Source organism: Topomyia yanbarensis, chromosome 2, assembly GCF_030247195.1.
Source record: "Topomyia yanbarensis strain Yona2022 chromosome 2, ASM3024719v1, whole genome shotgun sequence".
Taxonomy (NCBI): Eukaryota; Metazoa; Arthropoda; class Insecta; order Diptera; family Culicidae; genus Topomyia; species Topomyia yanbarensis.
In genome coordinates, this window is record NC_080671.1 from 418,359,874 (window position 1) to 418,374,331 (window position 14,458).

Genomic DNA, 14,458 nt, shown 5'->3' on the forward strand with positions numbered 1-14,458 from the left:
CACTCCAATGCGAAAGAGAGAGAGAGAGAGAGAGAGAGAGAGAGAGAGAGAGAGATTTTTTCCAAAAATAATAAAATATTCGCCAAAGCCGACTAAACTTCATCCTATTAATTTCGAGTAAAAAAAATCATTCCCTCTCCCTTGTTTACCCGTAGCGAAATAAGGACAGCAGATTAAAATTACCTGCTGGCAGGTAATGGCAGCTTGGCTTATCTCAAAAAGCCCTGGATTTCACAGATCCAAATCTATGTCTAAAGTCGCTCCATTGCTCACTCGCGCGTCAAACAAAAACTTTGCCGGTTGTCTGGGCGCCAAATGACTTGACATGGAACATAAGAAACGAGCGGATTAAAAAAAAAGTTTATCAACATAACCTCAGGAATGTACCGTGGTGTAAATCCTTTGAATTTTCATTGCATCCCGATAGATGTCGGCTCGAACGAATGCATAAAACTCAACGAGTGTAACCTTCGTTGTTGAACTGCTAAACGACGATGTCCACTGCTCTCTTCTTCTAACGTTGCTTGATTTCCGTGCAAGGAGCAGGATGACCAAGGCCCATCCATGTTACAACTAGAATTTCATCAAAATCTTTAGGAATGTAATCAACCAATGAGCAGAAAAGTTCGTCCATTCGTATCAGGGGAATATTAATTATTTTTTGGTATGTCCACGTCTCAATTCTAAAAACACATTCAGGAGATTGAATATCTCTTACATTTACCTCATTAAGATTACTTTGTCTGATGAAATACAGACAATAAACAAATATGTAAATTTGAAAATATAAAGAATGCCTAAATGTAGTACGCAGGATAGAACATTATGCATTACGAACGCTTGTTGGCGATGCTCCCTTTATATTCAGCTAATCTGGCTACTCTTTATTAAAGCGGCTTTTTTCAATACCGTTTTATGGTTTTTCGAGAATTATTACGCTAAGGGAACTCTTGTTTGATAAATCCCATCCTTTCCTCGATTAATGCTCAAATCAACGCATCAATATACAGAATCGATTTAGAGATGAATAAAGAAGGGTTTTCAACCATAAAAATGTTCTGACGAGAAAGGTGAAAGATGAAGAGGCCTTGCCTGTTTTTGATGTGAAAATTCCGCTCGTCTATCAATATATACAAAAAATGTATTGCACCGTGTACAGTGAGCGAAATCACGCATTCGGGCGCTTTTGTGATTTTTTCCTGCTAAAGATATTTGGTTCTGTGACAGTATACTATTTCGTGGTCTGTCCAAACAGACCGAATCAAGTTCTAATCCCAATTTGTCATAATGTATGAACAGAAGTCCAATCGTACATCGAATAAATATATAAGTACTCTCGTTTTTTATTTCACTGTATATGGCTAGTTTTCCAATATCTTAAACTTCCGGTCAAAAATTATTCATTCTTACACCGATTTAGGACAGTTCCGGACATAAGTTTGATTTTTTGGCCGTAGTTTTCTAACTTCTGTATTGAGTTTTTCCTAAAGAAGTTCAATCGGTGTATTGAGGGGGATAGGTTTGCCACACCTTAACGGAGACTGTATGTGGATTAGACTTGAAGAAAAACATGATACCTACATACTAGCCAGAACTTTAAGCCAAGTCGATAAAATATAGAAGCTAAAATTAAAAAAAAAGTTTTGTTTGATATTCGAAATTTTAGCGATAAAATAATAAGATCAGTATACGACAGTACTGTGAACATGTATTGAATCAGTAAATGCTCTAGTCTGAAGATTCTGTCGTTAATATGTGCTAGTATAGTTAGGCTTGTTTCTGCTGTAAATTTTATGCATTGGACATATTCAGTCTATCCACTCATTGAATGCTTAGTAGAAGTTTATGCATGAAAATGAATAAAAATTACAGCAGAATATAAGATACGGGAATAGAAAGTATGCAAACTATGCATATTCCTGTTTCTCAGTGCAGGGAAATGTTTGAAAGTCATATGTTAGGATGTCGGTGAGAGAAATTACAATAGTGGTGGTGAGCGCTCTTGCCGTCGCGGGTTTTTCATTGTTTACAGTTACGTTTACTCTTGTTAAATTTTTTTTTAAATCATATTGCAATTTAGGTAGTTAATTTACATGCTAACATTTCTGAAGCACGTAGCCTAGTTTTTGTACATCCATTCGTCACTACACAGAAAACTTGCATTACCTAGCAGTAGGTAATTTCAAATTTGTGCATCCTACTTCCTCCAACGAAAAACGAGGGAAAGGAAGTCCAAATTTACCCAAAAATAATGAGATGTTCCCCAAAGCCGACTAAACGTCATCCCATTAATTTTGAGTAAAAAAATCATTCCCTCTCTCTTGTTTTCCGGTAGTGAAATAAGTGTGTACACACTTAAAATCAATTACCTACCAGTAGGTACACACTTAAAACCCATTACCTGCCAATAGGAAATTTTAATTTGCTGTCCTTATTTCACTGCCCGTAAACAAGGGAGGGGGAATGATTTTTTACTCAAAATTAATGGGATGAAGTTTAGTCGGCTTTGGGGAATATCTCATTATTTTTGGGTAAATTTGGACTCCCTCTCTTTCGTTTTTCGTTGGAGGAAGTAGGATGCACAGATTTAAAGTTACCTACTGCTAGGTAATGCAAGTTTTCTGTGTGTGTACACAGGTCGCTACACGCAACCATAAAGTAACCTACAGAATAAGTTCTTTTAACTTAAATTTAGGTACTTTTGAGCTGTGCGCCGCTTTCGCACTTATTACACGGTTAAATAAAACAACCTGCAGAATAAGTTCTTTTGACTTACTTTTGAGTTGTCCGTCGCTTTCGCACTTATTAGTGTTGTCAAAAACAAAACGAGAGATTCGACCCAGACGAGGTCTTCCGTGGAGGAAGGCACTTTTGAGTTGTTTGGGGTATACTTAAAATTAGGTAAATTCAACTTAAATTTGAGTATAAAAAACCTATCAATGAGTTGTAATTTTTACCGTGGTTAAATGAAAACTACCTTCAACACGGTTTACCTAATTTTAAGTTCCCCCACGATACCATGAGATTGAGTCAAAGGAAATCAATTTTAGGTAGTTTTTCGTTTCCGTGTAGTGTTGTCAAAAACAAAACAAGAGATTCGACTCAGTCGAGGTCTTCCGTGCAGTAAGGTACTTTTAAGTTGTTTGGGGTATACTCAAAATTAGGTAAATTCAACTTAAATTTAAGTAAATTAAACTCAAGTTTGAGTTATTATTTTTGCCGTAGTTTAATGGAAACTACCTTCAACACGGTTTACCTAATTTTATCTTCCTGCACGATACCACGAGATTGAGTCAAAAGTACTGAATTTTAGGTAGTTTTTCGGTGGCGTGTACCCCTCACACGTTATTGCGTTACGTTTCAACAGCTGTCAAGATTTTGTTTTTTCTGTTTCGATTCCTTTTGTCCGATCCTTCTCCTCTCGCAGTGTTGCTTTTGCTCCGCACACACACATTTTCTTTTATTCGTGCACTGAAGTTTCCATCCACTTCGCGATCGACAGTGACTCAAAACGGTTCCGTGTGTGGCGTAGTTTTATAATCCTATAATCAAAGAGAAAAAAATTCAAGTGAAAAACAATTTCATCCTAATTTTTCATCGCAGTTCGCTAGTCATGTTTCATGTTTTCCACTCGTTTCGGTGATAAAATGTGAGGCTTTTTCGTTACTTTCGCAGCCGTTTTTTTCCATTTCAAGCGAGGAATATCCAGCGAGGCTGCTTTGTTTTTGTTCCCTGACTGCAGCAAAATATGAGTGGTGGAATAGCACAATGGCGACTCGAGCTGTTGTTGGTGGTGACGATAATTTTGTGATGACGGTTTTCGTCATATCCGATGGTGTTGAGTAGAGTCGCGGTAGTGGACTCGGTTCGATAAACAGAGGAAAATTAGTGCTGATTGATACGTGAAAAATCGCAATGGATTAAAAGTCATTCGGCGAGAGTGGAATAATTTGATTAGCATTGGTTGCTTCGTTGCATTCGTCTTCTCACAGGCGGCTGGACCTATCAAGTCGGAGCTGGGGTCATTATTATGTTGGAAAAAATTGGGGACAGAAAATCAATCATCACAAACTGACACCTATCGAGGAACGGTTGCAGAAATTTTTTGCCGCAGGTAAGAGACAAATTCGTGTAATTAGCACAGCAGATGCCCTTTGCTTTTGTCCAGCGAAATGCAAGATAAGGGATTACAGTTACGAAATCACTGTTTCTGCCTGCGATGCCATGAGACGTAGAATCCATCCGAGAACGACTAATCTACGGCATAATACGATTGTTTGCATGTTCGCTGCTTTCAAGGACGGTCGTTGCTTGTGAGCGGAGAAAAAAATAATCGTTCTAACCTGATGCTTGCTGGGGTAGAGTTTGTTTTGCTCTATCTTGTTACAAACTTGTTCCAGCTGGGATAAGGATTTTGCGTCTGGATGGGTACAGCAGCCCTCACACGTTCAATATTTTTGTCAATACTGCGATATTGATACAATATTTCAGTCCCGTTTGAAATCCACATCGTCAATACAACTTCTTTCCATTACACGTGCAATACTTTTGTCAATACTCTCTAGTATTGACAAAAATATTGAACGTGTAAGGGCCGCTTACTGTGCGGTATAAAATATTTGTTTTTAAAGGCAGAATTCAGTGGACAATGTTTGAATGTACAGATAACACATGTCGAATGAAGTTGAGAAGGCCCAAACAGAAGGTCTAATCACACCGACGCAGTGTTAGACCAAATCTGAACTGTTTGATAGCTGCTGGGAGTTAAGATTTCCACTGCCACATGATATACAAAGAACAATTAAATCCTGGTCGGGTGTGATGGTATCGAAGTATTGCTCTTAATTTTAAACAGTAAAATTCCCAATATTTGAAAGGGCGTGATGGTGCTGGGTATGTTACCTTTGACCGTTATCATAGTAACTGTTGGCTGGTGGATTTGATGTTCGATTCACTTGGGTGTAGGGACATGTTGGACCTGCTAATTGTTGATTTTTTTGGTAGATTCATCTCGTAGGAATTTTAACAATTTCAGTGCGAACTGAGGACGGCTCATTTCTGCTTGTCTAAACGGCTTATTCCCCGAGTTCAGGAAAGTTTTCAAGACATAGTTCACTAGACGCAAAAACTTATGTCGAAGCTTAAGCTTGATGTCGCTGTGGCGAATCCCGGAAGCTAGAAATTCGAGATATTTGTACGATTCTCCACGAACCATGTCCCGATTCCTTCGTTGATCTCGTAACCACCAGTTTCGACCAATAGCACTGATAGCAACTGAACAGATCGGAATTTTTTAGTCCAAACTCTATTCCGACACTTACGACGAATGGCCCACAGAGGTTAAAACCATGACTAAACAACAACATGTATACCGACATCGCTACCGATTCTTTGGATTGGTATAATTACTACACCGAGTTGGTGCGGATCATATTCAATTTTATGGTCTTTTTAAGGGATTGTATGGTGTTTGAGCCAATTTTAATTTGCTCGGGATACGTCTGTTGTCCGCCGCAACCAACACGTTGATGATGACCGGTCAGGTAGACTACCGGCGTTGTAAGCGCCCAAACGTAGTCGTTGCTATACCTGGTTGGACAGCATTTGGCAGCCTTCACCGCAACGCAGCAACCGCTCCGAGGATTCGGGTGCAAGAAACAGCAATCCATGCTTCGGGTAGTAGCGAATTCATAAATTTAGCAACACATCGCAGCTGCTATTTGAAAACCTCGTTTGTTTTGCTTCGTGTGCATCTCGCGTAATTAAATTTTGTTTCCGAGTGACAAGTTCGATAACATTCGATTGAAAATGAGTGTTTCAAAACGAAGTACAAATTGAAGCACGTAGGAGGGCGTACCATTATGCGCTGCTTGGTTGAATACAGCGCAACACGCTAGCATCGGCATTAACCAGCGCACAAAAAAACATTGTACGATCGGGTGTTCGATCGTTTCCTAAAGATCTGCAAGGAAAATCATGTTCCAGGTAATCCTGAACTGCGCGCCCCTAGTTGAACTAAAGCTAGATGGCATCTCATTAGTAAAATGGCAAGCAAGTTCGCAGGTTGTGTTGCCCAAATTGAGAACCGTTGCCGGAGTGCAAGTGGGGCGTCTCCTGAAGATTTCTTAAGCGATTGCACTATTTGAAACTACGGAACAGTCTCCTTTCACTTTAATGCACTGCTATAGCATACTGCAAGGTGCCCCGAAATGGCAGCAGTATCATACAGTAAAGGTATGTCTTTTTGATATTTCAACCAGTATTATTGCTTCCATTATTTTTATTCTAGAAATCACTCAGAGGCGAAACAGATCTGCCAGATCCGGTGCCTTCATCTTTCGACCGTCCGATTGGTAAAAAAGGCCTGTAAAGCGCAAAGGTTGAGCCAAAGATGCGCCTCTATTCATGTCGGTGAATTAGCGAAAGCGGGGAATCTATTGGCTGTTGCGGCGAAGGAACGGCTGATGTACTGCAAGCAAAAGGCACTCGCCTTAAGCAGAATGGCAATCCACGCCATTATGTTTATGGACATTAGTGGATTAAACGAAACTTCAAGAGAATTTTACCTGCTGGAACAGAAAAGTATTCTGGACGAAACCAAAGACTCTAGACAGTGATAGGAAGGATGTAGAGAATACTATACAAAATAATGATATTGTAAATGAACCTGATTCTGATGGGGATTTTTAATATTGTATTTGTTGGCATATTCTTCGTTTATCCGCTACATCATATGATTTATAATACAATGACAATGGGAGACGAGGATGCATCAGATATCCTTTATCTTATTTAGGTTTGCGGAGTGGATAAAGAAAAACGAATGTGGGGGTGGTCCAAGAGGGGAGGGGGTAATGAAGGGGATAGATGTAAGAGTAAGGGGGATGCAATACCCAACTGCATATTGTACCTTCCATTTGAGACATGGTTTGAGAAATTCGGTTTAGACATCATCGAATAATCGATGTGAACTTAATTGTGGAATATGCTCTGAAACCGTGACTTCCGGAATTGTCGATAGTGGACAATATATTCAAAGAATGTATGATTGGCAATCAGTGATCTAGACCTGCGAATCGATGTAATTTGGTGATCATTCCAATAGATTTTTAGCCTCTGAAGTATAGGAAATTCCAGTGTGACCTTACTAACCAACCTGTAACTCCGGAGCCAAGGGTCAGATCCGAATGAAGTTCAATAGTAGCTAATGGGATTACTGTATCTTTCAATTGAAATCAAAATTTGTAATAATCGGTCAAGAATTCGCTGGTAAATAGTGTGAAATGGTCGGTGTTAAGTCAGACCGGACTAAGTGACAAAATATTGGTTTCGAGAAGAACGGGTTTAAAGTTTGAATCGCAGAATCTTTTACGTTATAATTGGAAATTATTTTTTGCCATAATTCTTGTTTGTGGTTACATATTTCAAATCTGTCAAAAGTCGAATGTAGCTGAGGAAATTCATTATCCATTGTTACCATTATCTCATTTTTTGATGTTTTGCGACTTAGTCCGGTCTGACTTAACACCGACCATATCAGCTTAGGAACTTGGCGAGTTCCTTGGTCGGGGTATCAAGAGCCGTCATAGGTGACCAACGTGGTCAAGCTACTTTAATTCATCATTAGTAATCTAGACCCGCAAATCCAAGTAATGTTGCAACCTTTGTGGGACTTTGCTGTGGGACCGCAAATTTACACCCGTAACTCCGGTACCGGAAGTCGAATCAACTAAAAATTCATCAGCAGCTTATGGGAGCGTTATACCTATCAATTAAGACTAAGCATGGCTAAATCGGTTCAGCCATCTCTGAGAAACTTGTGTGAGTTTAAATAACACACAGACATTTTTCGATATCAACGAATTTAATGGAATGGTACATGACACTCGGCCTTACGGGCTTCGGGTTAAAAGTCGTTTTTTAGAATCATTGCATAGTTTTTCTTTATATGAGAAAGGCAAAGACATCTGTAGAGTTAAATCTACCAACGTAAATAATAAAATTAGCACAAATTTGAATTGCAATCTTCTGCAACCTTCACCTGGGGATCGCTTCATGAGCAGATTTTTTTCCAACTTGTCGGACGAGTGAACCACGCAGGTAACCAGTTAATATGGAAAATGCCCTCTACTCTACGTTAAACCTAAGGCAACCGCATGCACCAATTGAGCAGCGCTTATGCTCAAAGAAGATTTCACAAGAGTTGCTGAAGGTGGTGTACCAAGAAAACGCAACGACTGCGAGTGCTGGAATGTTACAATTCAGGTCTTAGGGTCAAAAACTGAGTGTTTGTTCTTTGGACGGAATAACTGATCTATCGATTTTCCTGGACATTTTAACTTAACATTCTGCAAATAGCGAGTGTACTCCATAAACTTTTTTTTAAATTATTGAATTTGAAAAAATGATGCTAAAAGCTCATACAACTCCAAACTAATGCACTCCTATGTAAACGCATGATATTTTTGCAGCGAATTAAGTGATATTGATTTCTCAAAATTGGGGGTGGGCGTAATGTAGTTGGTAAATCGATTGTCTTGTACGCAGCGCACCTGGGTTCGATTCCCGACTCCGCACATAGCGTTAGAAATTTTTCATAAGAGATTTTTCTAACCCGAAGAGGCTAATGACCTTAAGGTTAAAACCTCTTTAATCGAAATAAAAAATAAAAAAAAATCTCAAAATATTATATCTCAAGAGCACTTTCATTATTTTTCAGTATAATATGATATGAAATAACGTTCAAGGAATGCGAAAAAATACTTCCAGGTATCTCGTCTAAAGATCCAAGCAAAGATGTTAGGTTCGTTATATAAAGCAAGTGACAATTCGACTCAGTGTGTCGATATCGGAAAATTTTTGTCTGTATGTATGTCTGTGTATGTGTGTGTCAGATAATGTCTTTAAAAATTTTCGACGTTGGCTATATCGGTTTGTTTAAACTCAGTGTAAAACGAACAATATAACGCTCCAATAAGTTGCTATTAATTTGAAGATCCGGTTTCAGAGATACAGGTATGTGCGGTCATACAGTAAATTTCCGAATAATCTGAAAACACTAGGATTTTAAAATGACGCAAAATAAGTTAATATGGGTGCAAAGTTACCTGGAGAAGCATGTCCAAATCGTTTCGACCTCATTGGCCACCTATGGCAATTCTTGGTGCCTCGGGAAACTTGTCATGTTACTAAGTTTATGTTACACCCCCTTTTTCATTATACACGCGAAGCTTCATGCACGCCATTATACGCTACCATACAAATGTCTGAGTCCTTCGCCACGATAGGCAGGGGCGAACATGCAACCGCGACGCACCAATTATCTTTTCTTTACTCGGCATGTTATGATTCCTTTTATTACTATATCTCTATACTATACCCTATCTGCTCACATACGTACAAACGCACAAACGCTCGTGGCCTTCGCGATAACACAAACCTGGTCACAAACGCGATCATGCAATTGCAATATCTACACATACTTATGTCCGCGGTTTCGCTAATATTAAAACACCCGGTAGTCAAGTAAACGTTGTAACACCTATAAACTTACAAATGAGGTCTTAAGCATTAAGCCCTTCGCAATCACACTACTACGCAATTAGTGAACACCCACGCCAACCCAAACAGATATGCACCCCTGGACTCGAACGCTAAAACTCACACCTTCCGCGCACACACCACCACAGGAATCACAATTAGACTCATACATACACAGTCACACGCAATAATTACAGTTATTCGTCTGGCAACCGGGGAAAGTGCATCTCAAACGCAGAACTTATCATTTCAATCATGGCCTTGGATCTGCGTTGACTGTGCTCAAGGCACCATAGCTTCGTCCGATAGGTAAAGAATGTATGAAATCAGCTAGACATCACCCTCGACCCTAGCTGCCCATAAAGGGATAAAAAAGTTTTTATTTTCTATGCTTTCTATGTCTATCCTTTGAAACCACTTTTTGAACATTTAGATCATTGAAAACTTGTCTACGTAAAATTTGCTCAAGTGATTTAACAATGGATATTTATTCGAAACATTTTTTGAAGCTTTAAATAGGGATACGAACAATCATTTCTACATCGCTTGCTTCCAACACATGGATACTAGCACATCGAGTCATCGTGGTGATCGGTTGTCTTTTGCGTTTTATTTCTGTGTGTTCAAGCATTTGTTTGACAGGTAGCTGCAGTTATCTAATTTGTACACGTGCGCGACCCTGACCGTAAACATATGTTAGTTAATTGGTCTTCACCAATTAACTAACATAATATGTTTACTCGCGGTTTGATTAAGTCTTTCTATTTTCCTGTACTTAGTACGAATTTGTTTTTATGGTTTCACAAGTCTGTTACATCCTTCATATAATAAAATTATTTTTGATGAATTATACACTTGTGCCAAAAGGACATACGATAATAATTTTAATCTTTAAAGTGTACTTTGTATGATATATTAGGTTATAGTTATAACATTAACTAACACGTTTTCACTGTAGTACAATTTTTTTTAATGAATTTATTACGTAACAGGGGAGGTGTGATAGAGAAATTTGTGATAACTTGTTGCATGGGGGGAGTCTATTTTGGGAAATTTTTGCGTTACGGAATATGTGAATGGTCCCTTGCTTTTTTTCTATTTGATTATAATGTTTTGTTTGCATTACATTTCTAATTTAGTATACTGGGTGTTCAGCCACAAGTGGTGACTTTTCACCCCATTTGTTTACATGGTTCAGTTAATTATTATTAAGATTTAATATGCTTTCGCAGTTAAGTATGTTTTTCAGTAGTATGTTTGAAACATACTTGTCTTGTGAATAAGGAGCTAAAAAAATCTTATAAACTAACTTATAAACTATAAAGAGAGCTAATCGCGCAACAATTTTTGTCGGAAGTTGCTTATAATACTGTTCGTCATAATTTCTAATGTTTCTATGTTTGCGAGTCTGTGCAACTCATTTGTGCTAAACCAGGGAGGACGCTTCAAAATCATTTTCAGAATTTTATTCTGAATCCTTTGAAGCGTTTTCTTCCTAGTAGCACAACAACTTGCCCAGATTGGCACAGCATATAGCATTGCCGGTCAAAATATTTGTTTATAAATTAATAGTTTGTTCTTTAGGCAGAGTCTAGAATTCCTATTTATAAGAGGGTATAAACATTTTATATATTTGTTGCATTTTGTTTGGATTCCTTCAGTGTGATCCTTAAAAGTGAGTTTTTTATCGTAAATCAAACCCAAGTATTTAACTTGATCTGACCACGTTAAATTCAATCCATTGAATTTAATAATATGGTTATTATTTGATTTAAGAGGAGAAGCTCTTGGCTTATGCGGAAACTGGTTATACTGGTAACACTGTTGTGAATCAGTTTGTTTATTTTCGTTCTCGTATTTTGGATCGTTTTTTTGTGTATATTAAGTGATTTCTCAATTAGAATAGAGTTTATGCCCTCGCCTAAGCTGCAGTTATTGATCAATTGACTGATAATTTGTGATTCTTGGTCGTGCGGTGACAATTGATAAACATTTTGTTCTCCCAAAGTGTCGTCGGTAGTGATAGAATCCTTGTGGTGAAACCGTGGATGCATATCGGGAAAGCTTATTCCCGAAGTAGCTACTGTTGCCTACCTGTAGGCTATTCGCAATGGATTCGATCTGCCTGCAGTGCTCCGAGCCGGTAACCACTTTGAATCAGCTGAAATGCCAAGGATTCTGCGACAGAATCATGCATCTATCGTGTTCAACGCTCACTCGTCCAAAATTGGACATGATTAACGACTCAGCGAATATATTCTGGCTTTGCGACAGCTGTGTGGATTTGATGAAATCCTCCGCAGTGAATGCAGCTTTTACAGCATTGAGCGAAGCGTTCCGTTTGCTGACCGACACACATAAAACTGCGCTTGAAGCATTAAAGGCTGAAATGGAGAAAACCAGAAAATCAGTGGAATCCGCAACGACATTGCCCGCAACTCCCATATCATGGCCCGTTCCAAATAGAGCTGGAGCCAAACGTGCTCGCGAGACGGAGGATGATAAATTTCCTTCTAAATCCGATGTCCCCAGTCTAACGTGTGGCAAGAAAAAGGGTGATGTAGCAAAGGTACCCACAATCACTGTTCAACCCGCTACCAGTAAATGCTGGATTTACTTGTCGCGAATTGCTACCACCGTTTCCGAAGCTGAGGTTGGTGCTATGGTTAAGGAGTGCCTTTCAACGGACGATCCGGTCGAAGTGAAGAAGTTAGTGAAAAAAGACGCAAATTTGAGCGGGCTTAATTTCATTTCTTTCAAAATTGGTGTTGACCCTCAACTTCGTGAAATGGCTCTCAATGCCGATACCTGGCCGGATGGGATGTATTTCCGCGAGTTCATCGACTTTCGGCAAGAACGTAATAATGACGGGAAACATGGGTTTCGGAAAACACCTCGACTGGGATAAATCCATCGCAAATAGCAGTTATTTTAGACCACGCACCGACAATTCGCCTGTTGATCAACGGCAACCGGGACGCACCGTAGAAAGCAATATGGAATCCCCCTATCCTCCCAGCACAGTCGTGCCCCTTGCAGTCAGCAGTATCTTCAGTCGTCCCGGCCCTGTGTCTGGGAATGGAGAGGGGGACTTCCAAATTGCCCTCTTTGGCAAGTATTTTAAAAATTATGTTGATGAATCAACCGTTTTTCCTGATGGAACTGTTTGTTCTAGCTCGAATGCTTCCGACTGTCAATTAATGAGTCATCGCTGTCAGCCGTCAGCTGGAAACCTCCTGAGGAGCACTCCAACTTCCATCACGAGTGCTACCAATTCATGCAGTTCACCCGCTCCTTCCACTGTTAGCAGTCATTCCAATCGCCCCGATGTACATTCCAGACGAATGAATCGAGGAGTGCCGGTCAGCCTTCCGTGCCTAAAATCGTCGCCCATCCACTTATACTATCAAAATGTGGGAGGCATGAATTCCTGTGCAAATACCTATCGTCTAGCTACCTCGGACTGCTGTTACGACATCATCGCATTGACAGAAACATGGCTAAACGAGCAGACTCTTTCCAGCCAGGTGATTTGCTCTGACTACGAGGTTCTCAGATGTGATCGTAGCCCTCTCAACAGCAACAAATCCTCCGGTGGCGGTGTTTTGCTCGCTGTGCGTCGTGGATTAAAAGTTCAACATATAACAAATGACGCTTGGAGCTGCATCGAACAAGTATGGGCAGCGATAAAATTGGGAAATCGAACATTATATATATGTGTGGTTTATTTCCCTCCCGATAAAATTCGCGACTCTGCACTAATTGATTCTCATTCTGAATCATTGTCTTCTGTTTCCGCGATGGCGCAACTCACTGACGAAATCATGATTATCGGCGATTTCAACCTTTCTACAATAAAGTGGCGTTCCGTTCATAACGGATTTCTACAACCCGACCCAGACGAATCTGTTTTTCATCCTGGCAGCATCACTCTTCTGGATGGCTATAGCACGGCTACACTTCAGCAGATCAACAGCACCACGCACGAGAACGACCGGATTTTAGATCTATGCTTCGTCAATGCCAGAGATCAATCGCCGTATATTTCCACCGCCCTCACCCCGCTAGTAAAGTATGTTCGCCACCATCCGCCTCTACATCTTACACTCCAGGACGTACCGCCTATGAAGTTTTCGAGCCACGCGCCCACCATGTGTTACAATTATAAGCGGGCCGACTATAGCAGCATTTTGAATATTTTACAAAGTATTAACTGGGATTCTGTGCTAAGCAAGGATGATGTGAACTCCGCCGCTGAAACGTTCTGCCATATAATGAGCTACCTTATCGATCGTCATGTCCCAAAGTGTAATCAACGAAGTGATCAATCCCCCTGGCAGACAGCCGAGCTACGTCAGCTAAAAACTGCGAAAAGAGCAGCATTACGAAAGTTTACCAAACGCCGTACCTTGTCACTTAGAGCTTATTATGTAAGGCTCAATAACGATTTTAAAAAACTGAACAGTTTTTGTTTTTCAAACTACCAACGAAAAATGCAACGTAAGCTTAAGTCGGATCCTAAATCGTTTTGGAGATACGTCAATGAGCAGCGGAAAGAAACCGGCTTACCTTCTACAATGTTTTTGAATGGTGAAGTTGGGCATGATTCACAAGCCATATGCAAATTGTTCGCCTCTAAATTTGCGAGTGTGTTCGTCAGTGAGACTCTGTCCTCGCAGCAGATTGACGTTGCAGCTAGCGGCGTGGCCCAACTCGAACGGTCAATGAGTGGGATTCGTGTGGAGCACTCGGATATTGTATCAGCAGCATCCAAGCTTAAAGCATCGTCATCTCCTGGGCCAGATGGTGTCCCTGCTGTGTTTTTGAAAAAGTGTATATCTGGTTTGGTGGAACCTCTCTGTCAACTATTCAAAATGTCACTGACAACCGCGATTTTTCCTCAATTGTGGAAAGCAGC

At 40.0% G+C, this 14,458-nt stretch overlaps 2 protein-coding genes across 2 annotated transcripts in view; both read left to right on the forward strand.

Annotated features, from left to right (window-relative positions):
- Nucleotides 1-3,465: 3,465 nt before the first annotated feature.
- Nucleotides 3,466-14,458, forward strand: part of LOC131685206 (E3 ubiquitin-protein ligase RNF13) — a 52,551-nt gene continuing 41,558 nt past the window's right edge. The window contains exon 1 of the mRNA XM_058968767.1: nucleotides 3,466-4,114. The gene's annotated coding sequence lies outside the window, so the exon portion shown is untranslated. The remainder of the gene's footprint in view (nucleotides 4,115-14,458) is intronic.
- On the forward strand, nucleotides 11,651-12,448 carry LOC131680922 (uncharacterized). The gene has a single exon (XM_058961638.1). The coding sequence runs from the start codon at nucleotides 11,651-11,653 to the stop codon at nucleotides 12,446-12,448; it is 798 nt and encodes a 265-aa protein (XP_058817621.1).

Coding starts and splice junctions, on each gene's coding strand:
- LOC131680922 (XM_058961638.1), top strand. CDS start 11,651: ATGGATTCGATCTGCCTGCAGTGCTCCGAGCCGGTAACCACTTTGAAT.